This window comes from Dryas octopetala, chromosome 6, assembly GCF_963921425.1.
Source record: "Dryas octopetala chromosome 6, drDryOcto1.1, whole genome shotgun sequence".
NCBI lineage: Eukaryota > Viridiplantae > Streptophyta > Magnoliopsida > Rosales > Rosaceae > Dryas > Dryas octopetala.
This window is the reverse complement of record NC_141371.1, coordinates 7760156-7787668: the sequence shown is the minus strand read 5'-3', so window position 1 is coordinate 7787668 and position 27513 is coordinate 7760156. Positions and strand designations below refer to the sequence as shown.

General features: G+C 36.9%; 3 protein-coding genes and 1 pseudogene across 6 annotated transcripts; 1 reads left to right on the top strand and 3 right to left on the bottom strand.

Annotated features, from left to right (window-relative positions):
• Positions 1–40: 40 nt before the first annotated feature.
• LOC147281919 (wall-associated receptor kinase-like 20 pseudogene) lies at positions 41–3004 on the top strand (annotated as a pseudogene).
• A 2550-nt stretch (positions 3005–5554) lies between these two features.
• On the bottom strand, positions 5555–11019 carry LOC147281918 (cactus-binding carboxy-terminal, cactin). Of its 2 annotated transcripts, XM_086246973.1 has the most exons (13): positions 10677–11019; positions 10493–10584; positions 10013–10112; positions 9092–9163; positions 8885–8947; positions 8588–8728; positions 7912–8007; positions 7136–7420; positions 6914–7049; positions 6684–6838; positions 6426–6602; positions 6042–6308; positions 5555–5955 (listed from the first exon to the last, which is right to left on the bottom strand). In XM_086246973.1, exons 1-13 carry the CDS (start codon positions 11001–11003, stop codon positions 5836–5838), a joined length of 2031 nt encoding a protein of 676 aa, XP_086103099.1. In that variant the 5' UTR covers positions 11004–11019; the 3' UTR covers positions 5555–5835. The 2 variants fall into 2 exon arrangements, with proteins under 2 accessions (XP_086103099.1, XP_086103098.1); XM_086246972.1 differs by having other exon boundaries at positions 6684–7049.
• Positions 11020–12709: 1690 nt separating this feature from the next.
• Positions 12710–17043, bottom strand: PAB7 (poly(A) binding protein 7). The gene is made up of 10 exons (XM_086248430.1): positions 16777–17043; positions 15884–16002; positions 15587–15780; positions 15150–15409; positions 14966–15072; positions 14698–14887; positions 14053–14348; positions 13757–13897; positions 13112–13315; positions 12710–13025 (listed from the first exon to the last, which is right to left on the bottom strand). The coding sequence occupies exons 1-10, from the start codon at positions 16970–16972 to the stop codon at positions 12828–12830; spliced, it is 1905 nt and encodes a 634-aa protein (XP_086104556.1). The 5' UTR covers positions 16973–17043; the 3' UTR covers positions 12710–12827.
• Positions 17044–20171: 3128 nt separating this feature from the next.
• Positions 20172–25667, bottom strand: LOC147281916 (Eukaryotic aspartyl protease family protein). 3 transcript variants are annotated; one of them, XM_086246834.1, is made up of 11 exons: positions 25312–25667; positions 24545–24674; positions 24187–24434; positions 23432–23659; positions 22406–22568; positions 21783–21856; positions 21572–21668; positions 21394–21457; positions 20950–21021; positions 20777–20838; positions 20172–20626 (listed from the first exon to the last, which is right to left on the bottom strand). In XM_086246834.1, the coding sequence occupies exons 1-11, from the start codon at positions 25560–25562 to the stop codon at positions 20600–20602; spliced, it is 1416 nt and encodes a 471-aa protein (XP_086102960.1). In that variant the 5' UTR covers positions 25563–25667; the 3' UTR covers positions 20172–20599. The 3 variants fall into 3 exon arrangements, with proteins under 3 accessions (XP_086102960.1, XP_086102958.1, XP_086102959.1); XM_086246832.1 differs by having other exon boundaries at positions 20172–20838; XM_086246833.1 differs by having other exon boundaries at positions 20172–20838; positions 21575–21668.
• Between the last annotated feature and the right edge of the window lie 1846 nt (positions 25668–27513).

Here is a 27513-nt window from a genome sequence, read left to right as displayed (position 1 = left end):
AACAAAGTCACTCTGGGGAAAGACGTTAAACAAAGATGCTGTAGTGAAGAATCTGAGAGCTTTGTGAGATGATAATCAAAGTTTCTCTCATTCCTAGGAATGTTGTTTCTGCTACAGCCATCCAATTGTCAAGACTTGAATGTCTGTGGAGTACCTCTTTGATTTCTTTTGGTTCTTTGACATGTACCCAAGCAGATCTTTTGATACATTTTCTGTACACAGGAGACTTGAAAATTCCAGAAAGGCACAGAAGTTTGGTATGCATGTGTTTGTGATGATTGAATGATTGAATGATTGGCTCATTGATTGATAATTTATGATTTTTCTTTATTATGAAAGTAATGGACTTATTTTTTGGTCATATTATGTCCTTATTAGAATGAACTTTGAATTTTATTTTTTTTCATGGAGCTTGCAATTAACTTTTTCTGGGAAGAACGTGGATTGTTCTGCATAATTCTGTATTGTGCTTATGTACCCTTTAACTTATCACACAGATGCACGTGTATGTTTATTGGAGAAAAAAACATATGAAAAAAAATCATTGGTGCGATAGCCATTATGTTGTGGAATTCCTTCTTTTATTTTCTAATAGAATTTTATTATTAGTCTAGTGATTTGTTGCTTAACTACTACATGAAGGAAGAATGTTGATATATCATTAGTTTGAGCTAAAGCCTTTTCTGGTAACAGCTTTCCTTAAGTAGAGGCCACAGCTTGAAATGCTGTCCCTAGGGACACACTATAAAGAAGGAATCCACAGGTCCTATAGACTCCAAAAGTTTTATGATTTTTTACCAAGATTCTTGCGGCCACTTTCTAATTTTTGTTTCACTCGCTTTATTCTCTTGTTGTATCCTTTTATTTACACCATTTTCCTTCCAATATGTACCATAAGCTTTTCACTAACCTCCTCTTTGCTCATGCAAAATGGTCACTAGGGCAAACATAACACCAGGCTTCCTCTGCAGCTGTCTCTTCTTCCTTCTTTGCCTAGATCATTACTGCTCTTCCCAAAAGACCTGCCCGGACTGTGGCTCCATAAAAATTCCATATCCACTAAGCACAAAACCCGACTGTGGTGACCCTGACTACTCTCTCCACTGTGACCCCTCTTCTCAAAAACTCTATGTTCATGCCCTTAATGGAAGTTATTATCTTGTGCTTCAAATCATGGCTCCATATCAACGCATGGTGGTACAACCATCCCCATGGCTGCCTGGTGGTGCATGTGTTACTCAAGACATGGTGGTGAGTGAAGGCCTCTGGTTAAACCAGTCACTTCCTTTCAACGTCACTTCATCGAACACCATCTTCCTCTTCAACTGCTCTCCCCGGCTCTTGGTTTCACCTCTGAATTGCACTTCAACTAGTCTCTGTCACCGCTACTTGGAAAGCTCAGGACATGTTGACACAAAGAGAGCACTTCAGTGTGCAAGCAAGCTTAACCTCTGCTGCACCTTTGTTGCTGGTGGGAGTCCTTCAGCATACAAAATAAGACTTCATAGTTCAGGTTGCAAAGCCTTTAGAAGCATCCTTCATTTGGATATAAATAAGCTGGCGAGCCAATGGGAAGAGGGATTGGAAATTCAATGGGCTCCTCCACTTGAGCCAATTTGTAGAACACAGCTTGATTGCTCTGCAGCTTCCAAATGTTCACCTACTGGTACAAATGGTGTCTCTCGCTGCCTTTGCAATAGGGACTACCATTGGGACCATGTTCTTGGAACTTGCTTGAGGAAGAAGAGGAACAACACCAAAGCTGGCCTGAGTTTAAAGGTCTCAATTGGGGTAATCTCCTTTTTCACTGTAGCTGTAGTTATAGCCATAATTACGGTAAAAAGGTACTGCAAATTCTCTGATCAGGAAAAACTTACCAAGGCAAGAGAAGACATGTTGAAGAGCAATGATAGGAAATCAGCTAGAATGTTTCACTTGAAAGATGTGAAGAAAGCCACTAATGGGTTCTCCAAAGACAGGGTTTTAGGGAGTGGTGGGTTTGGAGAAGTCTACAAAGGAGAGCTTGAAGATGGAACTATGGTGGCTGTGAAGTCGGCCAAAGTGGGCAACATCAAGAGCACAGAACAAGTACTAAATGAAGTTGGGATACTTTCCCAAGTCAATCACAAGAATCTGGTCAGACTCTTAGGTTATTGTGTGGAAGCTGAGCAGCCATTGATGCTCTATGAATACATTTCAAATGGGACACTCAGTGACCATTTACATGGTAAATTTTCCACCTTTCTTGACTGGAAAACAAGGCTGAGAATTGCCTTACAAACTGCTGAAGCATTGGCTTATTTACACTCTGCTGCTCACACTCCCATCTACCACAGAGATGTCAAGTCAACCAATATATTACTTGATGATGATTTCAATGCAAAAGTTGCAGATTTTGGGCTCTCCAGGTTTGCTCGTCCAGGTTTGAGCCATGTCTCAACCTGTGCTCAAGGAACATTAGGGTACTTAGACCCTGAATATTATCGCAACTACCAATTAACTGATAAAAGTGATGTTTATAGTTATGGGGTTGTGTTGCTTGAGCTTTTAACATCACAGAAAGCCATTGATTTCTCTCGTGATCAAGACGATGTGAATTTAGCAATTTATGTGAGTGTAAGAGCTAACAATGGTGCAATTGTGGAAGTTGTGGATCAGAGGCTGCTTAGCAATAAGGAGCCTGCAGGGAACATATGGGAAAGCATAAAGCTGTTCTTAGAGCTTGGACTTGCCTGTCTGAGAGAGAAGAAGGGGGATAGGCCAGCCATGAACGATGTTGTTCAAGAACTCCACTGCATAATCCAAATGTTAGATCAAGAAGTGGTTCATAATCAATTATGTAATTAGTGCTATTGAACATTATGAGTGTACTATATAGTATGTAGAATTCCCAAACGAGAATGTCCATATTTTAAGAAAATAAGGACCACAGTGTGGGGTCATTCCCGCAATGTGTTTCAGTGATCCAACATGTTTAATTTTTAAGTTCCTCTTTCAAGGACCATTCTGCAAAATCAACAAAATGTAAAACTGTTTTAATTGTTATCAAACTACTAAACAAACTACACAATGTTTCCAGCAAACATAGAAATCATTATGAAGTTAATCAAATGGAAAATATCTACAATTTTACTGAGTTTTTGGATGGATGATCCTTAAATAAAAACCTAAAAAATAGACGATTTGGATCACAAGACTGCAATATGGAGTGTGCCATTTGACTAGAGTATGTTGTTATGGATAATATGTATGCAATCTCTGAATATTCATGTTCCAAAGGAGAGGATATGGAAGGGAGTGGAAATGATATGCCAAGCATGGCTTTGATTTTGAGTAGCCCAAAGAAGCTAAAGTGATTCCATGGATGGGTTTTGAGTGGATGTAAGAGAAAGACTAGGATGAGATGCTTTTTTATGTGCAGAGAGTTTTAAATGATGCAGAACAGATGGACTTCCAGATATGGGGTTATTGGAATCTATTGGGATGTACACATTAAAAATTACCACCCACATTGATATGGGGTTGCTGTGGATAAAAAGCAAGCAAGCTTTTGAAAACGAGGAAAGCATTTTGCATATAGAAAGTTTGAGTTGGAAATGCGAATTTGACAAACGAGGAAAGCATAAATTTTGAAGCACTACTATTAGTTAATTGTATTTCTCATAGTGTAATGAGTTTAGGGTTAGTCTTATGATCATGGGGATCTTTTTCACCATGCAAGTAGACTCAAGCTTCTATTTGAAGCTTACTAGTTGATTGAGATGAGAGAACATTAAAGAAAATGTTAAGGACCCCAGTTGTTTGTGTGTTAAAGGGAGTGCCACAGCAAAGTGATTGCCAATTATGAGACTTCAACAGTCAATGGATTATTGTAGGGTGGGGAAGTAGAGATAAAAAGCCACTTTTAAAATGGGGTTAGTCAAAGCAACACGATTGCATTCCACTGCTTCAATGCTTCCCGAGTGTGGGGATTAGTAAACATGGTGATCATAGTAGCAGGACAGCATTAACATTACTATATAGTTGAGAGAGAGTGAGGGTGCAAATTGCAATGCCCTCCAAATATCATAAGAAAGTTAGAAACCCACTAATTCATGATGAGGGGCATGACTGACAGAAATGAATCCTTCGTAAAAGTAAAACCCCTGTCGCAGTGGAATGGAATGAGCATTTTAAAATAACCACAATAACTTGGGTGGTGAAGAAGCAAAAGGAACATGCTTTCACCCATAATATCGGGATTTCAGAACAATGTGATGGTAGTGATAAATTAATATTAGTTCACAACTTTAGTATGATGAGTCCTAATTAAGGGCTGATTCAAAACCATTAAATTTTGACAAGTTCAATCCAATTCCATGTCAACTGAATTAGATTAGATATTGTTCTTGTAAGATATAGAAAAACTATTATTGATAATTGATATGATTCCAAATGCTTGGGAGATTAAAGACATGAAAGTTGAATTGAATTGGATTAAGTTGAGTTTTCTTAATATAGAAGTAGTAGACAAGTTTTTTTAGTTTATAAACAGAGGGATCAAATGCTAGGACGTTCAACCACTCACCCAATATCAAAAAAAGAATAAAAAAGCCAAATTGTGATGGCATGACAGTCACATATTGCTTGTTAATTGCATTACAAGTAATTTCTTAACTTTAGGACCTAAAATTATATTCTTTGTACAACACTAGGTCACACGCTCAAACAATTGTATAGAGATTCTGCCTCCTAACTTGATTTTGGGATGCCATTTTCTTAGTGCCTAACTTAAAAAAAAATTATTACTATTTTGTTGTCTATAATTAGAGTTTATTTATTATAAGTACGTTAAAAAATTATTGTTGAAATATTATATTTTACACATTTTTGCTCTAATTCTCATCACCAATTATCTCACTCTTTTGTGTAATACCTAATTCTTAAATATTGAGTTAATTGTATACTTGATTATTATTTCTAACTAATTTTTTAATTTTTCATGAGCTAATTGTATTATATTAGTATTTAGCTTAAGAGGGTTTTTAACTAAGACATCAGGCTTTGAAGATATCTGTTCTTTAAACAAAAGAAATTACAAAAAGAAATCACAGATGGTTGTAGTTTTTTGCAATAGTAATGTAGGAAAAATAAATTGCATAAAAGAAGTTAAATCAAGAATAAGATACAAAATACTATCGAGAGCTGGGTGAATTTTTTTAAAGCAGGCGAGTGCTTCTTGCAGCGCTTACACTGCTTCCTCCGCCCTTTTTTAGGGTACAAGCCAACAAATTCACCCCATACCTTTCTAAGTTTTTAGGATATAAAATGACTTTTGTAGAAGAATTTTATTAAAAATTTAACTCTGAAATTTTGGGCATAATTAAACCCTAACATAAATGCCAACAAACCAAGTTCGAATGCTTGGTGCAAAAAAAATTTATACTACCAAGCGCTCGACAATGGTCACCAAATGCTCGACACTAGATGCGAACGTTCTCACCAGAATGGAACTAATACAAAATAATTGACTTTAAATAAACCCACTCTTAAAAAAAAAAAAACAAAAGCAATATTAATGAAATGAATACAATAAATTGTATTACTCATAACCACATAAAGATTAAGTAAAATAATGTCATGATGTTTGAGTTAGGTGTCATTTGATTTAACTGTAATGTTCATGAGAAGAACAGAATAGGAGACAAAATTTATTTACAAGTGACATACATACTCAAGTGCTCAACACATTGGTATTCTACAACTTAAATTGATTTTTCTTTTCAAAAGTTTGCAGGAGTCATGGCCCCTCTTAGTCCCTTCTATGTTCCGCCGTGGTTGCAAACCAGCAACACATCACCTTCGGTAGCGGTATCGTTTGAAGTTGAAGTACACGTGCAAGATCCCTCGTTCGAATGTGCACTTAAACCCCTTCTTATGAGAGTATTCCCATTCCTTGTTTACTATCCGGAATGCCTGTGATGCAATTATGAGAGTAATAAGTAATTTAAACCTGACCAGAATCATCAACAAAATTCAACCACCAGATCAAGAAAACTTACAATGTCCTCGTAAGGTGGCCCGGCATGGAACCTTATAATGCATGTCTCGCTGCTGTTCCCATCCTTCTCAATAGTATAAGTTGGGGCCTTTGTCTTGTCAACAAGGTCTGGATAGAAGATGTTGAATTTATATCCTTGAACAATCTTTGGAGGTGGATTATCGTGATCATAGTGAGTCTGATTGTATTTGTTCCATTCGTATCCGGTGTGAACACGGTTGAAATATTTCGGCTTTCTAGGCCGGTACTTGTCATGCCACCAGTATACCTGCATCCACATTTATTTGATCGAATTATATCAGAGAGATGCTGGAAGTATATGATTGAGAAGACAATAAAAAATGAAACAAAAATGGTAAAGGGGAAAATGGACAAGATGAGGTACCTGTGAGTCAAGATTCACTTCAGAACCAGAGCCAAACACTGCATCTCCTTCCTCCATGGCTCCCATGGCTTTCATGGCCTTCATCTCAAGGTTATCTTGTGGTGGAGCTGGCTTCGATGCAATAGCTTCTTGAATCCGTCTCTGTTGCTCTTCTAACACAGCCACACGCTTATGTTCCTGTTGTCATAGCAACAGACTCGTATGTTTACACCAATGCAATTAAAAACCTGCATGCACACCTATTATTAAAAAACTTACCAGTATAGCCCTGTCCTCTTCAGGATCGATCACTTCCTCATTTTCATCTCCATGCAACAGTTCTGGTGAAAATGACCCAGCTTCCTCTTCCTCTTCTTCTTCTTCAGCCACATGAATTTCCTCCTCCATGGGTTCTGGAGAAAATGTTTGGGTATCTGCATATGAAAAATATATAAGCAAACCATTTTGGTTAACAAAATCATAAACACACATATGAAAAGAGTGCACACCTTTGACATCAGGCTCACTCTCCTCTTCAGGTTGTAAACCATGGTCCATATCCAAGTTCTCTTCACCATCCACCCGTTGCTCAAGGCGTTGCAAATGCTTGTGCAACATTTTAGCATGGATTTCTTTTAAACAAGCCTGTATTTACAGCAGTTAAATACTAAGGCCCAACGAAGTAGTTGTAAATAAAATGGAAAGACATTAAAGAATCTAGTGATAGGTACCTTGGCCTTGAATATATGGAGGCGTGTAAGAACAGCCTCCCAATACTCAACAACCTTGGCTGTTCCAGAACGCATCTGTGACTCAATTTGGGACTGTAATGCCTCCAATTCGCTGTAAGTCTTTCCTTCCAACAGATTCTTGACATCAGCTTCAATGCTAGAATGCAAGCCTCTTTGTTCCGCAAGCAACTCAGCAGGAGGTTGCTCCCCACGAACCCTAGCTCGATCAAGTGCATCTTTTTTCCGAGCTTCAGCTAGCTCCCAATCACAAACCACCAAAAGTGCCTGTCAAATTGTACATGTCAAGATACAGTCCCACAACAAATCTAGGTTTTCACATTTCATTGATAAATTTTTAGGCAATCAAATGAAGTCCAAGTAATCATAACTAGGTATTTTTTTTTAAAAACATAACTATTGTTTGCAGCTGGCCAAGTTGCAACGTCTCACATGCCTTTGATTCTCTCATTCTCTCATTGAGTACAATTGAACTACTAACCCCGAGACAACTCAATGTACAATTTTTAAAAATATAAAATAAAATAACAGTTCTATAAGCCAAATAATGGAGTACCAGCTCTGCTATGTTTAAGGTTTCCCACCGCGTCACATCAAATAAGAATATTGAAGTAATCAAACCAAAGGCATAAACAAAAGACATTAACTTATTAGCATGACCTTGAGTAATTTGAAGCACTCATGTCTGGGGGTAAAGTATCCATGAGAGACTGTCAAAGGTAGGAAGCCACTGAAAGGAAAAGAAAAAGGAATAATACCTCCCAGAACTCTATATGAGTTGGTGTTGCCCTGTCCAAATCAAGATGCATTTTGATGTCATCTCGAAGCTCTTCCATCTCCTTTACTGTCAAGCCCTGCATCATACATGCCAAATGCCAATGTGAATATTTCTAGATATATACAAAACAAATTAAAACAGTTTAACCCATGTCATTATAAAGTTTAATAATGCATATAGCACCAAATTACAGCACATAAACAGACACACCGAGCTTTCCAAATGTTTGACTAGTTACAACAACTTTTCCAAATAACATAGCAGACACTGAAAACCATAAGCTTTTTTCATGCACCCAACTTTGATAACATATGTCTCTAGATGGAGAACTGAAGTGAGTGTATTAATTTTCCAAACATTGAAAAAAACAAAAAATTGGTGATCCAGGCTGCTATTGTAAGAATTGAGACTCTTCTTGCTACTTAGCTTTAATTAAGAACTGAGTCAATAAGCCTGATAAGAAACAATCCTCTTCCAGATAATACCCCCTTTCCCACCCACCAGCCCAGCCACGCACACACATACATATCTAAGATCCCCTGGAAAGAAACATTTATTAACTCTTGTCTATCTCTCACTTATTGTAGAGGGCAGGTGCCTGAAAATTTCTATACAAGATAAAGTTGAGAAGCAAACATAAGTCCTATCAGGAATACCTTGAAAACCATGTATGGCTCATTTATCTCAATATCAAAATCATCTGAGCCATTGAGATGCTTGGACAGTACATCAATTGGCTTAATGCGCCCTTCACGCAATCTGATCTCTGACCTGATTTTGCTTTGATCAAAGTGGAACTGTACGTAGAACATGTTAACTTGTCAGATTGCCAGGTAAAACAAAATGATAACACAGTCACATAAACAAGAGCATAGGAACAGAAAAATGTAAGTTCAATACGGCAAGAAGGGCAAGAAAATAGAATATTCATTGATTGCAATCCAGCACCATACCTCTTCTTCTTTTTTCTCCCAGTCTTGGAACTCAGCCCGAGCACGTTCTCTGGCTAGAAGCGCCTGCAGAAAGAAATGAAAGTTACTTAACATATAGAGGCAAGAAGAAATGATAAAAATATAATTCACAATGGCAAAATGCACTCCAATTCTCTCTTCCATCATATTCAACAGAAGAATTCTTGCCATGCCAGGCGATAAACTTACCATTTCTTCCTCATGTTGCGCTTTTTCAAGTGCCCTTTCCTCCCTTCTTTTCTTAACCTTTTCAATCTCTGCCTGCATAATGAATTTAAATAAATATGTTAAAATTTTAAAAATGTAAAAGACAAATGAGAGAAGGGAGAGGGGGGGGGGGGGGGGGGGGGGGATCAATAGTGAAGATATAATCTGTGGCATGACCTACAGAGGGTTTGCAAATGGTGTAAATCAAAATACATTGTCCAGTAACAATTCAGATGTACATATCACAAAGGTATCTGGAATGAATAAACTAGATATGTAGAGCCACTGGAACCGAACCTGCCAACCCACCTAACTTATTCAGGGTTCATCCTAGCCAGGACAAGGGATAAATCCCTTTGGAACAACTTCAGCTATATATATAGAAACCAAACTTCTGATCAGTCTAAGACAACTTGCCATACTTCCTACTCTCCAGTCATACCATAAATGTGCGATTCTTATACATAAGTTACACACTTACCCCTAAGACAAAGGTAAATTCCTCCCCAACCTCTTAATTCTTCCACTTTTTTTTTTCAGGAAAAGAAAAATGCTTATGCATTAGTAAATTCATTTTGCTTCTCTGTTTTTCAATGGAAGCCAGTAAGGCCTGTAAAGAACATATAGGAAGGAAGCTCTCTCTCCAATCTCTAGTGAAGACTATGATTTGATTTCATGTCTCTATCGTACAATGCCCATAGACTTCAGTAACCAAGCTCGTTAGTTCCTTGTTTAATCCATCTTATACTGCTGCTGGAAGGTTTTAACTAATCAGAACTAACAAGTCGATACTATATAAATCCTTATTTAAGACCAATAAAACTTTAGCGAACACATGGTAGAGGAATGCATCAATTAGGAAAGCAACAAGCAGAGAAGTAACGTAGGGCTAGAATTACGTACCATCCTTTCCCTCTGTCTTTGTTTTTCAGCTTTAACTGAATACGCATCAAGTGACGCGCCGTGGGTAACATCACGCTCAATCTTCTTTCGCCACACAAATCTGCAAGCAGCAAAGTATAAGCTCAAATATATATATATATATATATATATCACAAACAATAAAGCATCTCCTAACTAACATATCTGTCAGCCTCCATATACCATATGCAAATAAGATTAAGAAGTGTAGCTATACTCAAAGCATTCAGACTGAAAACTTAGTACATTCAACCCACTAACCACAACTTCCAACATTTTTAATTGATAAACCAAAGCTTCTATCAGCAAATTTTCTCACATCATTATCAAAGTTATAGTTGAAAGTTTGCCCCGATTGCTAAGTATTACTAAATATGCTCTATAATACAATATTTAATACCAAATTCAATGTAACAAAACCAACTAAATTAAATCCTAACAAAAATAAAAAAATTAACTTACATCTCATTGAGATTGGAATCGCCAAAGGGATTCGAATCATTGGAATAACCCGAAACTGGCTTCGACTTGATCTTCTTGGCTACTTTTGCTGCCTATTCAATAAAAACCAAACGCACCATACAATCAATAACATTACAACTTAACAAATTAAAAATTAAAAACCCTAGGAAACGAAATTGGAAACCTTCTTCTGCGCCTTCTTAGCCAGGTACTCAGCAATTTGTTCCTCGGTAACGTTCTTCGACGACCTCTTCTTCTTGCGGTCACGGTCTTCACTCTCATCGCTGTCGTAGGACTCGTCGTCGGAGTGCTTCCGGCGCCCGCTCCGGTGGCTGCTCTTTCTGCGACTGCTTCGTTCCTTGCGCTTCCCAGAACTCCTCGCCGGAGACGAGTCGCGGCTGTCGGACTCAGACTCGGTATATGAAGACTCGGAGTCGTCGGATCTTCTTCTCCTCCGTCGACTCTTGGAAGACGACGTCGTGTCTTTCTTACTGTTGCTGTGAGTGGGCATATTTCGCGGTTATGAGAATTTGGGTTTGTAACGAATGGATATACAGCCTAAAATTAGAGTTATGTGACCGCCTTCTAATAACGGTCGTATTCGGGAGCCCAATTATCGGTCCAGCCCAAATATGGCCCATTTTTGTTATTATATACCTTAAATAAAAAGCGGGAAAAGGTGAGAAGTGTGAATTGCTTTTGTACAAGTTCATCCCGCCTTTATTTATTTGCCGCTAAAATTTAAAACACTTAACTTGGCTGAAAATATATACAATACAACAGGAATAATACACATAAGATATGGATCACAATAGGAATAGGAATAGGAATACACATAAGATATGGATCATAATAGGAATACAAATACTTAAGTTGTTGGAGATCTTTTCTAATGCGGGACGTTAGATGAGAGAACATTACGAATTTCAAGATGTGAATGCTCAAGGTTATTTATATGCTCACTCATATTTCACAACATTAGAGGAAAATTCTAGGTTGCAATATTAGGGGATAATTCTAGCCTTCTAGGTTGCTGATATGTTGAAGGATTAGTGGGATGTTTGAACTTTTGAATGAACTCCAGCCTTCAAGCTGATGTGGTGCAAGGGATGCCAATATTCCCCATGAATTAGGGTCTCTATGCCCTATCCCGCCTTGTTTCTGTTTAATTTTTTAAATATAAATACAATAATGCTAGTTGTACCAAATTTTTTTTTTTTTACATTTGTATCTCACCTGATGTGTCATTACTTTACTAAAAGGGTATTTCCTTTTTCTTTTTTAGGTTTTATTTTTTAATTTTTAGTGTCCAATGTATGAATGTCATGTAAGATGATATTAAATTGTGGTATAAAAATGTAGTAAGTGTAGCATTACTATTAATTTTGTTTGGTTTTTTAGTTTAATGTTGATAATTATGGTTTTACAATTTACTTTGTTATATTATAATCTACTTTTTTTAGTTTATGCTTTTATACTATATTATGTACTTGTGGTGATTTTGATTATTTTTATAAAAAAATAATAATTCAAAAATAGTTTCGGGTACTCAAATACCCGATGAGGTCCCCATTTTCCTGACAGGGCCGGAATGGGAATGGAAAATCCAGCCCCGCCCAGCCCTGTTGCCATTCCTATGTGGTGTGGCAGCAGATTGTTAACACTCCAACCTCCTACTGAGCTGGAGGTTATGGTAATGGAATCTTCACTATTAGTTCTGGCTACGCCTGCCTTTGAGAGTGAAGCTTCCAGAGTCATTGGAGCCTCATATGGAAGCTACATGTCTAACTGTCTAAGGCTCAAAGATGTGGCTTTTGGTGCAGGATAGGCTCCTTACTTATGAGCAAAGAGTTCGGAGGCACCTAGTTACTGAAGGTTGCAAGTGACATAACATGAAACAAGTATAACAGGAACAGGAGCTTGGCTGCTTAAGACATGGAGCTGAGCTCATGCAAAACAGCCACTTTCACATTCGAGGACTCATTTTGAGGCTAAAATATGAATCTACAACCAGAGTTTTTTCAAGCTGTATCTTTTGTCAGTGGATGAGATTATGCAACACAAAATTATTCCACGAATTCAAATCAAAACAGAGAATTATGTTTGCAAAGCATTTGGTTCGAAAACCCTCTATTAATCTACGATACCAGAGTGACTGTCTATAGCAAGGAAAGGTTTAATGTTCTATAAAGAAAGAAAATACTCTTCTGTGAAAAGAAAATTAAAACAAAACATATTGTGGTGATGAGCAAGTAATTATCAAAAATTATCTCCCGGAGCTCTTGAGCTGCTGCAACAAAACCTCTAACCAAGCACAATTGCACAGTTGCCTTTTTCAATTGACTGCAACCTCAGCAGAAAGGTAACTAGGATGAAGGGAATCTTTGTTAGATACTTTAGCCTTGGAGATCTTGAGCACCTGAACAGCTTCTCCCACTTTGGCAGCCAATGACTCTGGTGACTCCAATAAGAGCAGCAGCTCTGAGTTGTCCATTTCCAGCAGCATCCCTGTGATTTTTGAAGCAAGGTCGGGCTGCATGTACTTTTAGGTTAGTGTCAATAGCCTTTGAGTTTGAAATTAACATAGAGAATTAAACAGAAATATGGCAAAAGTATGACCTTGTGTTTATGGACGAGTGGGTAGAGATGCTCGCCAAGTATCTGTTTCTGCTGCTCAGGAGAAGCAGCAGCAAGCTTGCTACTCAGCATCTCTGGTCCTTGAGACCCACCTCCAACAGAATTGGAAGCAGTAGATGAGATTCCTGATCCCTTATTCATGTCACGTTGACGCCCATTAGGAACATACTTAGCCTGCCCCGTCCGCTGCAATGCAAAGTCATTACATATAAATGGTTCACATGTCACATACTGAACAAAAAACACAAGTAACAAGCACAGAGGATGGATAGGTCAAGAATGCTAGATGCCTGGGGGAACAAATACTCATTTCAGCACCCCAATCCTCCAAAACACTACTAAATTTGTTAGTTTATTTATTTTTATTTATTTTTAAAAAAAACTTCCATTTGGGAGATCAGAACCTCAAATGCCTAATATGGAAAGCCACCTAATGTATGAAAAGAATATTATAAAAGCATCTTGAAAAAGGGTACACAAAAAGAGAAATCCAAAGCACTGAAAAATTGGATTTACATGGTCATTAAGCATGTAGTACAATGCCTGATCACAAGTAGTACATGTGGTGAACAAATATCTTCAACCCCCAAAATGAGTGACAAAAGTTGTTAGTAAGAGAAAGCAAACCTGCTGATTGTTTGAATCTTTCGAAGAGTGCGTCAACTGAGTGGACTGTTGCAAATGTGGCATATATTGACTTCCTTGAGGAATCATATGCCCGTTCACTCTGCCTCTGTTTTGCCTATGCTGTCTTGGAGTATTTGGCATCTGTAAATGAATGAAATTTAAGTAGCATAATGATGGTCAGCAATCTGATAGATGATTGTATAAAGAACTGTCATAAGAATATGTATGCAGATGAGCAAATATGACTGGAAAAAGGCTGCAAGGCTTCATTGGTTGATAGACAGAGTGGTACTCACAACAGGAACCGGTGGTGGTTGATAGGCTGGTCCAGATGTAGGTGCAAAGCCGTTAGCCCTCCATCCTGGCCTCAATCCCAAAGGTTGATACATCAGCCCTGGTCGAGGAGGCACTTGTGGAACAACACCAGAAGGAGCTGGATAGTAGATAGGAGGGTATCCACCAGGGATGACAGCTGTTGAAGGACCAGCAAGTCCTACCATACGCTGTGCATATTGAAGCTGCAGCTGTGCTTGTCTTTCCTCTTTCCTTTGAGCAATAGCAACAAACAACGGCTTCCGATGAAACATATAACCTGTGAGATATCAATGAAAAGATGCTTGTCAGCTCACCAGAAACACAACATACAAAGACATTAGATAACACCCTTCTCAAAAACTTAACCCTATAAGAAAAACCATTGATTGAAACACAATTTCAAAAACGTATGTATAAAAGTCAAAGAACGGCAGTCAATTTTATGATTATTGAACAGGCTCAAAGAAAACACGACATACAAATACATTAGATAACACCCAACTTAAATAGTTAACCTTATAAGAAAAACAACCATACAGGAAATCATTAAAATCAAATCTGATAAATGTTCCCATACGAAAAATTATTAGCTTAAAAACCTCACATCCATGCAATTAATTTATTACCATGAAAAGTCTTCACAGCTTTATTGCCCTCCTCAGGGGTAGAGAAGCAAACAAACCCAAACCCCCTGCTTATTCCTTTTTCATCACGCATAATTTTTGCAGAAGTAATTGTGCCACATTGACTGAAGTGTTCTACCAGCTCTTCATCAGTGACATCATCATCAATGTTCTTCACATACACATTTGATCCCTGTAAATTAAAAAAACAAATACATAGATAAGATGCTTTAATAAGAAACCTTGGGAGAGAAATGGGGAATGAAACTACCTTGAATTTCAACATTTGCTCCTTCCGTTTTTCCTCAAATTGACGATGCAAAATTTGCTCACGCTCTGCCTTTTTCTGTGCCCTTGCTACATACAGAACCTTGGAGCCTACTCAATACAAATGGCAACTTTAAGAAATTGCATCCATATATCCAATTAAGGCTATAAGAAAGTACATAACCTACCAAGTTGGGATCCATTCATTCCTTCCATTGCTCGTCTGGCATCATCTGGGCTATCAAAGTTCACAAAGCCAAAGCCTCTAGAGTTCCCATTTTCATCCCTTGCAATAGCCAGGCTAACAATTTTCCCGAACTCAGAGAACTTTTCCTCCACAAGCTCTTCCCTGACATTTGGATCCAAATTCTTCATATACAAATTTGTAAATTTCACATCAGGATTGGGCAAAACTCGATCACTCTTTCTAACAAATTTTGCAACAAACCTGTGCCATGAATCGTAATCAACATATGGTTAACATCCAGACACAAGGAAAAGGCAAACATAAAACCAACAAGAAGCATCCTTACACAAACACACATGTATCAGTACATATGCACATATGAATCTATGAATAATCACATATTTCAACAAAATATGGAAAGAAAAGAACTGCACATACAGCTGTTTGTCTCCAACAGTGGAACCATTTAGCTTCTCAATAGCAGCACTTGCAGATTCCTCAGACTCAAACTGAACAAAGCCATAGCCTTTACTCTTCCCATCGTCAAACATGGCAATTTTGCAAGACAAAACATTTCCAAATTTCTTAAACATATCTTGAAGCCCTACATTATCAATCGATTCACTCAAGTTCTGCCACAGAAAAACAAAATAGTTTTACATCAGAGAAAATAAAATAATGCACCTAATAGTGGAAGTATGGTCTCAAGGACTTCCGTAAATCAACAGGACATACCTTGACAAACACATTCCCAATCCCACTTCTTCTTGCATCAGGATCACGATGAGACCACAAGACCCTTATCACTTTTCCATGCAGCACACTGTTATTCTTCACCTCGATCGCTCGAATTGCTATTAGAGAAAAATCATAAATGAATTGATTAAAATAAATTAAGACCGTGTAAGCCACCAAAAGATCTTAACATGAGAGAGAGAGAGACTCTTTAGAATCAAACAGATCAAAAATTTTAGATTAATAAGGCAAATTTCATAGAAAACTGAAAATTCTATTTTTTGTTTCTTCTCTGCAACTTTTGAGGAACCAAACATATCAATAAAGAATTGGAAAACAGTGGAACAATCAAAGAGATCAACATTACAGTTTCCTATTTCATAATGCAGATAGATTCCCAATATGGAACAATATTCTCAACTCAAAGCACCACACAAATTACATATATATATATATATATAAATCAAATAAATGAATAAAAAACAACTCTAATCTTCTTTTCCAAACGAGAAATATTGGATAATAGCAAAATTTCATAAATTCAATCAAGAAAAACCAAGATTGCAAACCAAATTACATATATATATATAAATCAAATAAATGAATAAAAAACAACTCTAATCTTCTTTTCCAAACGAGAAATATTGGATAATAGCAAAATTTCATAAATTCAATCAAGAAAAACCAAGATTGCAAACCAAATTACTGTGCAAGGCTTAAAGGACTACAGATTCTCAATATTCCCGAACAGTGGTAAATTTCAAGTGAGTAACCGCATTGTCTCAGTAACCAAACAGAGCACCAAATCAAAACCAAAATCTCAACACAACCTCACCAAACAAATTCCATTCACAAACCGATTCAAACAAACAAGAAACGAAACGAAACGGTACCGTCCTGGTGGTTGACGAAGTTGACGTAGCCGTAGCAGAGAGAGCGGCCGGAGTTGGAGTCCCTGCAAACCCGTACGGACGTGATGCTCTTGAAGTCGGAGAAGGCTTCGTAGAGCTGGCCGTCGGTGATGTACGGGTGGAGGTCCCCGACGTACAGAGACGCCGGAGGGGCGGCGACCGTCTGAGATACCGCCATTGATGTAGTCGATGATCTTCAACAGAGAGAGAGAGAGAGAGAGAGAGAGAGAGCAAAACCCAAAACGAAAACCAAACAATCCCCCAAAAAAAAAAAGGAAGCCTTATTCAGCAGAGCGAAATATAACAGTGCTCGTTTTATTCGGTTACTCCCTTTTTATTGTAGAAGACTGAATCAAACCGTCGTTTCCGTTCGGTTCTTGATTCTACAGTTATTGTACCCAAAGAATGGGGTGTGAAGAGTGATTTAATGAGTGTGAGAAAAAAGGGAAAGAATGGAAATTTTATTTTTATTTTTTTGTTTTCTTATTTTTGGACATTTTGGGAGAGAAAGGACTCAGTGACTGCTCCCGTGATAATATCAGAGGAGTTTTTGCATGGGCACCGGAGGTTGGGCCTTGTCCAGTTGTCCTTCAATCACAAGAAATCGTGTACCCGAGCGGGCCAGGTCCGCCACGCGCTGGTTCAGAGCGTAGCGGTCACCTCCCCCCACCCAGTACTCACTGAAAACAAAACGATGTGACGCTTCCAGGAGTTTTTTGGTGTGCCTCCCTCGCTTTTGCCACGTCAGCAACCGCCATCAATTACAGCAGGCAAATTCTAGTTGGAAACAACCATTAACATCTATTATTATATTGTAAAGTTGTTGGGTTTGTTTTGGGATCCAATTGGGACCCAATTGGATTTACGTCCTTTTCTTTTATTTTAGATTAGGATGTTACTAACTTACTTGTGAGTTTGTTGTTTTTAATATTCATCATTGTAAAGAAGGTTAGACTATATTTGGAAAGAAGTTTTGTTTTGGTCAGATATTTGGAAAGAAGTTGGATGTTATATTTTTTCTGATATTTATCCTTGTAAAGAAGATTAGATTATAATTAAAAAAAAGTCAAAAAATATTACAAGCGTAAATGAATAACACAATACTTGTTTTAGAAAGCCGTGAATAACACAACGGCAATAGCAGTGTTATTTGTGTATCCACACTTGTATAAGAGAGTGTGTAAGGAATGAGAATAGCGCTTAGTTCTTGACAAAATAAGAATATTTATATGATATGTTTAGTTTAAATTCGTTTTATGCAAATTAATGTTTTGAATAATTAGCGTATTATAAATACTAAGTTATTAATGTTTATTACGATCACCACTATCGACATTCCTTTTTAACTTCTTAATTTGAAGTACAACGATCTAAACAATAAATGCTACTAATATTACCTTTTTATTATATATATGAGGTTGTATAGAGTTAGAATCATATTGATATGAACTTAATTTTACTTTGATATAATTTCTTTTTTTAAAAAAAAAATTGTTGGGAAAGAAAGCTAATTTATATGTTGAGGTAGAAGTAAGGAAAAAAAAATGGTGCTCCTTTTAAGTCCTAACTACACCTAAATTGGGAACATGAAAATAGGTGATACATGTGAAATAAGAAAGCCACTTGTAAAAGATTAAGTGCAAAACCGGTAGTTAAGTTGTGAATAGCGTAAAGACTGCTTCAAAGTTGTGAAAACGTTTGGCGCACACACCATTCACAAATCACAACCCTCTCTTCACATGGATTATCGGCATCTGTCACTTACAAGTTACAACCACAAGTTTAACCCAAATAACGCATCGTAACCCTTACTATTCACCTATGCTCTCCTATTTCTTTGTTTATAATAATATTTCATATTTTTTGTTTCATTTTAAATTTTATTAGTTGCCTTGCCTTACCAAAAGTCTAAGAACCAAAAACATTTGAACAATAAATTGAGAGAGAAATCTCACCTCTACAAGAGCGGTGGTGTCAAAAGGTAACAGGCCTAGCATTATTAATTTTTTTACTTATAAGTTGTCAACTCACAATGTTTTTTAAATTAGCATAATGGATAAAAACATTTCTCACCACATAACATATTATTTTATTAGATAGAATAGTGTTAGGGATTCCAAATCTATAACCCAATTTTAGATCCCAAATGATGTATCAGTATTTTATTGATTCATACATGGTCCACCAAAATGATTATTAATTTTATAACAAATAAAATAGTGACATGTGTATTTGGGATCCAAATTTGGGATATAAATTTGGGATCCCTAGCATTATTGTATTAGATATCTAATATATTATTATATTAAGGGTTAAATACAAAAATGGTCCACGAACTTTACAGTGAATCTCAATTTGGTCCATTAACTATAAAAAGTGTCAATTTGGTCCACGAACTTTCCAAGTTGTATCAAACCAGTACAAATGTTAGTTTTTATAAAAAAATTAACCAAATTGGTCACATGAAAATGTGATGAACGGACTAAAATGCCTTTGAAAATGTAGTCACTTGCTATGCACATGACCAGTTTTCGTTAAATTTTTCAATGAAAGTTAACATTTGTACTGCTTTGGTACAACTTGAAAAGTTCGTGGACCAAATTGACACTTTTTATAGTTAGTGGACCAAATTGAAATTCACTGTAAAGTTTGTGGACCATTTTGTATTTAACTCTTATATTAACATAGCATTTCAGATTGAATGGATGTCACTAAACTAAATTTTATATTAACATATAATTATGTTATCAGGAAAAACTGGATGTCACTAGTCTAAATGGTTATTGACATTGCTTCCTAATTACTGTGCACTATGGCCTCGTTCGATGCATAGTAATAGATTGGATAGGATAATGACTAAATTCATGTGTATTCAAGAAAAAAGTTTCTAACTTAAAGGAAAAAAATGTGAAGAAGATAAATATATACGGGAAAACTTATCTCTTCCAATTCCCCCAAAAATGGTGGGATTAGTGGGAATAAATTTCCCTTTGTAAATAATCCGATCCAATCCTATGCATCAAACGAGTCCTAAGTCTATAACCAGTCACCATTCACCAACACGTTTATTTCATTGCCACAACTTACATTAAGAAACTGCTGAGCTGTAGCAGCAAATTGCAGGAGCCCTGCATTTATAAAGCAGATGTAGATGACAAAGTAGGGCATAGGTATCAAGCTGCTGATGGCAACCAACACTATGGACGGTCAGAAAGAATTTAAATGGATTTAAAACTGCATCACTGCAATAGTAACCATCAAAACTGCAACACTATGCAATATTAACCATCAAACTGCAACACTATGCAATATTAACCATCAAACTGCAACACGCACACACAATGCAGAAAATATTTGCACAGAGCAACAGCCAACTATTTTCTTCATTTATGTGAGAACAAAGCATCTGTCAAGAACAAGAAACTATTCGTTTTGGCTTTATACAAGTTATGACATTTCCTTACAAATTGAACAATTTGGAATCATCAAGTAAAATAGTAAACAAAATGACATTGACTCTGACAACATACAGAATTTCTATATCCCTATGGACCCTATCTAAATCAAACAACTCCAATTGAGTTGCTCTGCTTCCACTGGCCACGATTTGGTGGTATCTCTTTAAACTTGTACAAAGATGGAGAACCCTTTTATGACAAGAAGCAAAACTTCAAGTCGGAAGAAAAGATGATGCCCCGCTCACACAATCCAGAAGCAGAACAGATTGGATGATATACATCGTGACCCCTGGTGCTTGGCAATACAAGTAATAGCAGAAGAACCCGCTGATCAATATAAATAAAGATCAGCCAAGGCTTCCAAGCCAATACACCTTGGAAAGAGAATGGAAATCAGAATCTGATCGAGGTTTAAGTTACAAAAAATGAAACTCCACATACACCAATGTGTGCAATAAGAGAACCACAATTCCTGTTGTTATCAGCTTGAAGAGCATGTCTCCAGATGAGCTGCTCTCACTCACCTGTCCTGCATTAATATATTCATCTTTGCTAGAAGTTACTGAGACATTTACAGACAACGAGCCTGAAAAACAGAAATTTAAAAACATGACATTGGTACTGGTCCAAAGGTCTAAGAGAAATCTAAAAATAGATAAATAAATAAATAAAAGATGTGGACTCATATAGAACTTACAGTCATAGTTCGCCCATCCAATCCGTTGACGAGCTAAATCATACACAAATATCTTATCTTTTAGAACAAGATCTGCAATTGAAGAAACGAGAAAGATCATAAAGTGGCACATTTATGATTAGCAAACATGTTCAATTAACATTTCAAAAGCAAATTATGATAATCAATTTCTATAAATAAGTTAAACTGTACAAAATAACTGCAAAGTTCTCAGAACTCATTGCATTGTGCACCACCAGGTAGACCAGAAAATACTCAGAATAAACCAGAGCTTAAATAAGTTTCTGAACAAATACTCATCAAGCAAAATTGAAAAGGACTCATGAAAACACCAACTATGTACTGCAGTTGCAATATGACTTGATTGGGAGTCGGAGCAAATTGCTCCTTGATTCAACCAAATCTCATCAAAACTTAAAAAACAGCCTAAATCCGGGGTCTAACCTCCTAAAATTGTCACCCCTCCCTGAACCTTCTGAAAACCAATGCACCACATAGCAGCACCCTCCTGTAACAATAGAATGACCTGTTACACTTTTATGCCATACAATTTGCAACAATCATGTCGAATGCAATTACGTTTAATAAGAACTTTACACAAGGAGCACGAGGAACGACTTACAACGAAACCAATATGAACAAGGTACTCTTCTGGTTTCAACATCATCGATGCACCACCCGCAAAGTTAAGACTAACTGGAGGAAATACCTCAGCCAAACTGAAAAAGGAAAAAGAAATGATAAACATGCTACTATTATGCCCACCCTCCATGGCTCCACCCCTGTTCTTGAGAAAGGAACCTAAAAAAATATTATGCAGACATAGAGCAAACCTTGTGGAGACCAGATAACACTGGTTTCCTTTTGAAATGATGGGAGTCACAGATTGTGAAACAGCCGAAGTTACCTGCACATCCAATAACAAAATCAGCTGCAGTACATGCTGATATTAAAAGCAGTTTGCAGCAAGAACTTATAATGCTGTTACACTCCCTCCCTCCCCCCCCCCCCCCCCCCCCCCCCCCCCAAACACCTTTTTATTAAGGAAAAGTCTTAATCTCAAAGTGGACAGACTCTGTGCTTCAGACCAACCACCAACACAGTTATGTTCAATATATTAGCTAAAGGGATCCCAAACTCAAATAGAAAGGAAAGAGCAGATGCAAGAAAATTTGATTAACTTTTTGAACAATTAAATCATAGTCAAGTTGGCCCCAGATAGAAAATAGAATGAGAGATGGAAGTCCATGAGAACAAAGAGAAGGAAGTCACAGTGGAAACTGAGATTAAATTATGCCTTAAAAAGTGGATGTCCATGACATTTCATCATAAATCAAGCAATAAGGTTAATGATGACTGAACCACTATCAAAATGACCTAGTTTTTCATCCCAATGCTAAAGATGAATTTAATTTAAGCAAATCATCAAATCAAACCAACAAGTGAACAAACTTACAGCACTAACAAAAGGATCATAAGCCTCCTCCACAAGGTATGTCAAAGTTGTTCCTGAGTCAACAATAGTTCCTCGGCTGTTTGATGTCGTGAAGGCTGCTGGATCAATTGGCAAGAGTTGCCCATTGACAGAAATGCTCTGCAGATTTAAATTATAATGGGGCCTGAAAATATAAAATTTGGAATCAATTGCATTAACTGAAAAAAAGTCAACAAAGTTTTCATGACATGAAACTTATAAAATAAGCTTGCACAGGAGTAGGTCAATATTTATAATTAAGAGAAGAGAATTTAATTAAGAATCAGTGAAGTTGACATAGTAAAAAGTTTCACTCCATGGTTCTGCAAGGTTTATGAAAAACTGCCTCCCAAAACGATGGAACTGCGGCTACTGCCCCACCCACCCACCCACCCACTCAATGAGTCCCCAAAATAGCATCAATGGAAGGAAGAGAAAACCTCCAGACTTCCTCAGAGAAACAATAATCTTATTTTTTACATCTAAGTAAAAAACAAAGCATTAGTATGATGGGGATGATGACACGAATCCTATCCAGTCTGAGAAGCAAAAGAATGAATGAGGACATGTTTCCATAATAGAAATTGTGGTGAAGTAGGTATTCTTGTATTCCAACCGTGCAGACTCAAATACAAGTATATAACCTCTGTGCTCATATCAAAATTCAAATAGCTAAACCTATAAGTTTAAAAAGCCAAAAGTAGCATGACTCAATCTTAAAGTTAGAGCATCCAACCCTTAGTGTAAAAAAAAGATTATTTCATAGTCAATATCCATTAGTGTCCACATAAAATTGTGTGCTTGAATGAAATAATACAGATACAACACAAAAGCACGAATCATAACCTATTTTTGTAGTAATAATGAATTTCCACTCCATAGACTGGGTTATACTTATATCTTTGAACCGCCCACTTCATACAATTCACAATTTCACAGTTTCAGAGTAAAGGCTAAATATTACTATCAGAAATAAATAAAAGAAATTCCAATAGGATAGAGACATACTGTGATGGGACAAGCGGACTATAAACAATACTTGGCTCCAAAATCTCACCAAGAACAAGTATACCCCCTCCATTGCCATCTCCCTTCAAACAATGGGAGAACACGTTGGGAGTTAGCCCTCGAGATGACAACTGTGATATAACAGACAGAGCACCTTGGCCGAACCCAAATATCCCATCCACTGCTTTATCTGCCTTAGTCAAATCCCCAGACTGATAGGTACTACACCTGTTTCCAACACGATCATCTAACACAATAAGCTTCAATAAACAGAAACACAATGAACATTAAAGCAGGAATCTAGTAGCAAACGTAGAAAAATTATGATGATATAAGATATGCCATTACTCTTGTTTAGTAAGATTAACAAATCTTCAACAGGTTCTTAAAAATTCACACACACTAATAATCAGACAAATTCTGCACAATTAATTATTGTTTGTTCTGGCACACACACAACATGCGTATTGTTATTAAAGTACCACCAGTCACTAAATCATGACCATGTGGGACTGGTCAGCCATGTTATTCCAAAATTTATTGTAATTATAGTAAGCTACATAATACTACTTGAAAGTTGAAACAACCATTTTATTTTATTTATTGATAAAAAAGGAGCAATCTTCATAGATAGTTAATCTTCTTTTTTTTTTTTTTGCTTCTTTCACCCTTTTTCTCCTTTCTATTTCAATCATTGCTTTTCGTTCCACATTTTTTATACACGCCTAATTTCAGTTCAAGTCAAAACAGCTCACCCAAAAACAATGGAAGATGAAGAGTTGATAAATGACTGCCCCAGAATCATGTCAAAATATAGTGCATCTGATACGTAATAACCAGACGTCCCGCTTCCATCTCCATATTGGAATGTGTAACTGCACTGGTTACTCTGAGGAGAGCATTCAGTTGCTGAAGTTTGAAGTGAGGAAGTGCACATTGGGTCAGAACAGGGGATCAGCCCCGCAGTTGATGAGCTGGCAGAATCATAGAAATTGAGCTGAATCTGTAAAACATGGAACAGCAATGTGCAAGAATAATTAGCTTTAAATGGCCTCTTCATTCTACAAGCTTCTTAGAGTGACAGCAAGCAAGAAAAAATAAACTGAAACTTACTCCAAGTCCACTAGACTGGGGGCAGTCATTGCAGGAATTGCAGGTAACCCACAAGATGTCGCTTCCAGTATCAATCTGTACGTTGAATTCTCTTGGCGGAGAGCCCAATTTTACTTTTGTAAAATAAAGCCTAGATAAAACCAATATGCAAGAATTGAAGATGAACAGAAGTTTACATTTAATACCGGAGAAAAAAGGCACCCAAGATGCTCAATCTTAGTTGGAGAATAAATCAGAAGAGAACTGAATAAAACCAAGAAAAAGATACATACACAAAGAGCCCACGAGCAAACAGCAAACAGCCAAACTTAGTCAGCGTTTTTAACACAAAAACAACAACTTATTTTTCTTTTTCAAATATGCATATTCTGAAATGCCATCAATTCTCAAGCACTGGGTCTGAGAAAGTATTGAAGAATAACTCATTTTTACAAGAACCGACACAGCAAGAATTACCAAGACTCAAGCTTTTTGCTTTTGCCTATTCAAAAAAAGAAAAAAGAAAAAAGAACAAAAAAAAGCTTTATGTTTTTGTTTTATTTTCCTTTTCAGTTTCTCAGGAGCCAAACGGAGCTACAATCTACAAAAATAAATAAAAACCCATGTAGACAATAAATGCTTCTTACCCAAATATAAAACCAAAATGAATAACAAAGACATAAAAAATAAAAAGCATACCAATTTGAGACAAACCCATTAATAGAAATAGAAGCACATTAAAAGCTTCATACAAGAGCATTTAAAGAAAACCCAGATGATAAAATTACCCGACGAGGTAGGGATCGGAGGAACCTTCGACTGAGAAGTCGACAATGCCGCCCACCGCGTTCTGTAAGAGCCTGGCGTGCCTGACTTGGTCCCGAGCTCGGAGCTGGTCGAGTTGGACTCGGTGAGTCGTCGTCGGCGGAAAGGCCCTCTCTAGAGATAGAAAGGTGGCCGGTAGGCCACAGTAGACGGCGGATAGAGAAAGTAGAAGTGCGGCGACTGAGGCCAAGATCGGAGCAAGAAAGACTCGCATTTTGAGTTGGGCGAGTGGGAATTCAGTGGGATAGATCGAGGTGGTGGTGGTGGTGCTTCTTGCTTTTGTGCATTGGGAGAGAGAGAATGAGAGAGAGAGAGAGAGAGAGAGAGAGAGAGAGAGAGAGAGAGAGAGAGAGAAAGAGAGAGAGAGCTGTGACTGTTTTCAGAGGCAGAGAGTCAGAGACAGAGGACGTTTGCTTGCAGCTTAACAGAAAAAAGTTGCGAAATTTGGATTAGATTAAGCTCACTTTGAAGCCAGTTTTAATAGAAATGATTTGGGCACTCCTAGAGTTTAATAAAGATCACAAAGTCGATTATGCCCTTCAATCCCTGCTGCTGTAATTGGGCCGTGGAACAAGGAAATAATCACATGGGATCAGGGTAATTATGGCCATGCAGGAAAGTTTGTCGTCGAGGAATTTGGTTTACTCTGAAATTTTAAGTGAAAAAGTAAATGAGTAGGTGGAAAAAACAAAAAGGCGCTGATGACTGAAATTGCCGGTGGCAGTGTGACTGGTCCGTCTGAATCAGCGTACGCACGGCCCGCTGCGTATTTCGCACGCCTTTCTTGACCAGCAACGACCAACGAAGTCATGCGAGGCCGGTATTATTATAAATTATAATACACGTGACGATTAGGCGGGTATTCGCACGCGCTGTGCCTGCGAGTATAATTGACTGTAAAAGGGAAAGTGTGGTCCGCCTTGGTGAAAGGGAAATCAGAAATGTTAGCCGTACTTCAGCAGGATGTCAAACGACAAAATACCGTTTTTTTTTTTTTTTTTCTACACTCGTATCTTGCCGCGTAAATACCTCTCCTTTATTTTATTTTATATTAAAAAAAAAAACAATCGATTCTAAAGAAGTCAATATAAACTGTATAAATATTTTGAAATCTAAAAATAACTAATAAAAAGCTAATTACCTTCTCATTTTCACATTCATTTTCTAGTTAGTTTATAATATTAGTAATTTAGTATTTATATTACTAACATAATAGTATTATATAAACATATATATAACTAATTCTCGATAATTATTTTGATTTTTTTCGATAAATATTTTAATTTTTCAGTAACAATCGATTTGATTTCTTTTGGTAATAATTTTCAGTAGTCGGTCAGTTTAACAATTTTTTTTCAATTTTTTCCAAAACCTAACCAATTTTTTTCGAATTTTTTTGGTTTCAAAATTTTTATTTTTAAATTGTGAAAATCAGTTTATCAAGCCAAAAAATTTCAGTCGATTTTGTTAAGGGCGGCTCTAGGTTTTAGGATACTTTCTTAAATTAACCTAGGTTAGGTAAAATTACTATTTTAGCCTTAGGTCTCCACAAACCATGATTAATACCTAGCAGCATGTCATAACTATCCACATTAACCGTAAAAAAAAACCTATTCAGTCTTGATTGCAACAAAATATAGTTTATCTATTATTTTATGTTCTGAATAATGGTCGAGTATGGAATTCCGTCAACCATAATATGATCATTTACAATGTGTTTGGATGCAGAAAAAAAAAAAACTTGGGATTTAAAAAAAAAGTCAGTATTTCACGCGTAGAAAATTGAAAGTTCCGTGTTTGGCCAAATTATAGGGAAATTCACAACTTACGAGGGAAATATTTGTGGAATTTACAGAGCTAAAATCCTGAGTTTAAATTCTAACAAAATAGGCGTCATTTTACAATTCTTATGCAAGCAGGAATTCCCTTTTCCAAGTGGGAATAAATTTGAAAATTCTAAAAAAACAAAATTACTCATAAAAACAAGCGGGACTTCCTTTTCCATCCTACCCAAAAAACAAACGTAGGTACATAGGTGCTTCTCTACATCTCAAAGCAGCCCAATCCCTACAAAAATAGAAGCAGAACGACAAAAACCCAACCAGATCAGTCACCATGGTGCTATAATGAAGAGATTTACTGGTTTGTTTCCTTTTCTCACGTAT

What these genes read in the sequence shown, in the direction of transcription:
- LOC147281918 (XM_086246972.1), bottom strand. Translation starts at nt 11,003, where the DNA reads ATGCCCACTCACAGCAACAGTAAGAAAGACACGACGTCGTCTTCCAAG. An exon ending in CTAAGAAGGCGCAGAAGAAG is followed by an intron (nt 10,585 to 10,676) that starts GTTTCCAATTTC and finishes TTTATTGAATAG; the next exon opens with GCAGCAAAAGTAGCCAAGAA. An exon ending in GGGAGAAAAAAGAAGAAGAG is followed by an intron (nt 8,729 to 8,884) that starts GTATGGTGCTGG and finishes TTCTACGTACAG; the next exon opens with TTCCACTTTGATCAAAGCAA.
- PAB7 (XM_086248430.1), bottom strand. Translation starts at nt 16,972, where the DNA reads ATGGCGGTATCTCAGACGGTCGCCGCCCCTCCGGCGTCTCTGTACGTC. An exon ending in AGCTGTGAAGACTTTTCATG is followed by an intron (nt 14,349 to 14,697) that starts GTAATAAATTAA and finishes GATATCTCACAG; the next exon opens with GTTATATGTTTCATCGGAAG. An exon ending in AACCACCACCGGTTCCTGTT is followed by an intron (nt 13,898 to 14,052) that starts GTGAGTACCACT and finishes ATTCATTTACAG; the next exon opens with ATGCCAAATACTCCAAGACA.
- LOC147281916 (XM_086246832.1), bottom strand. Translation starts at nt 25,562, where the DNA reads ATGCGAGTCTTTCTTGCTCCGATCTTGGCCTCAGTCGCCGCACTTCTA. An exon ending in CCCAGTCTAGTGGACTTGGA is followed by an intron (nt 24,435 to 24,544) that starts GTAAGTTTCAGT and finishes CATGTTTTACAG; the next exon opens with ATTCAGCTCAATTTCTATGA. An exon ending in TGTTATCTGGTCTCCACAAG is followed by an intron (nt 21,669 to 21,782) that starts GTTTGCTCTATG and finishes TTCCTTTTTCAG; the next exon opens with TTTGGCTGAGGTATTTCCTC.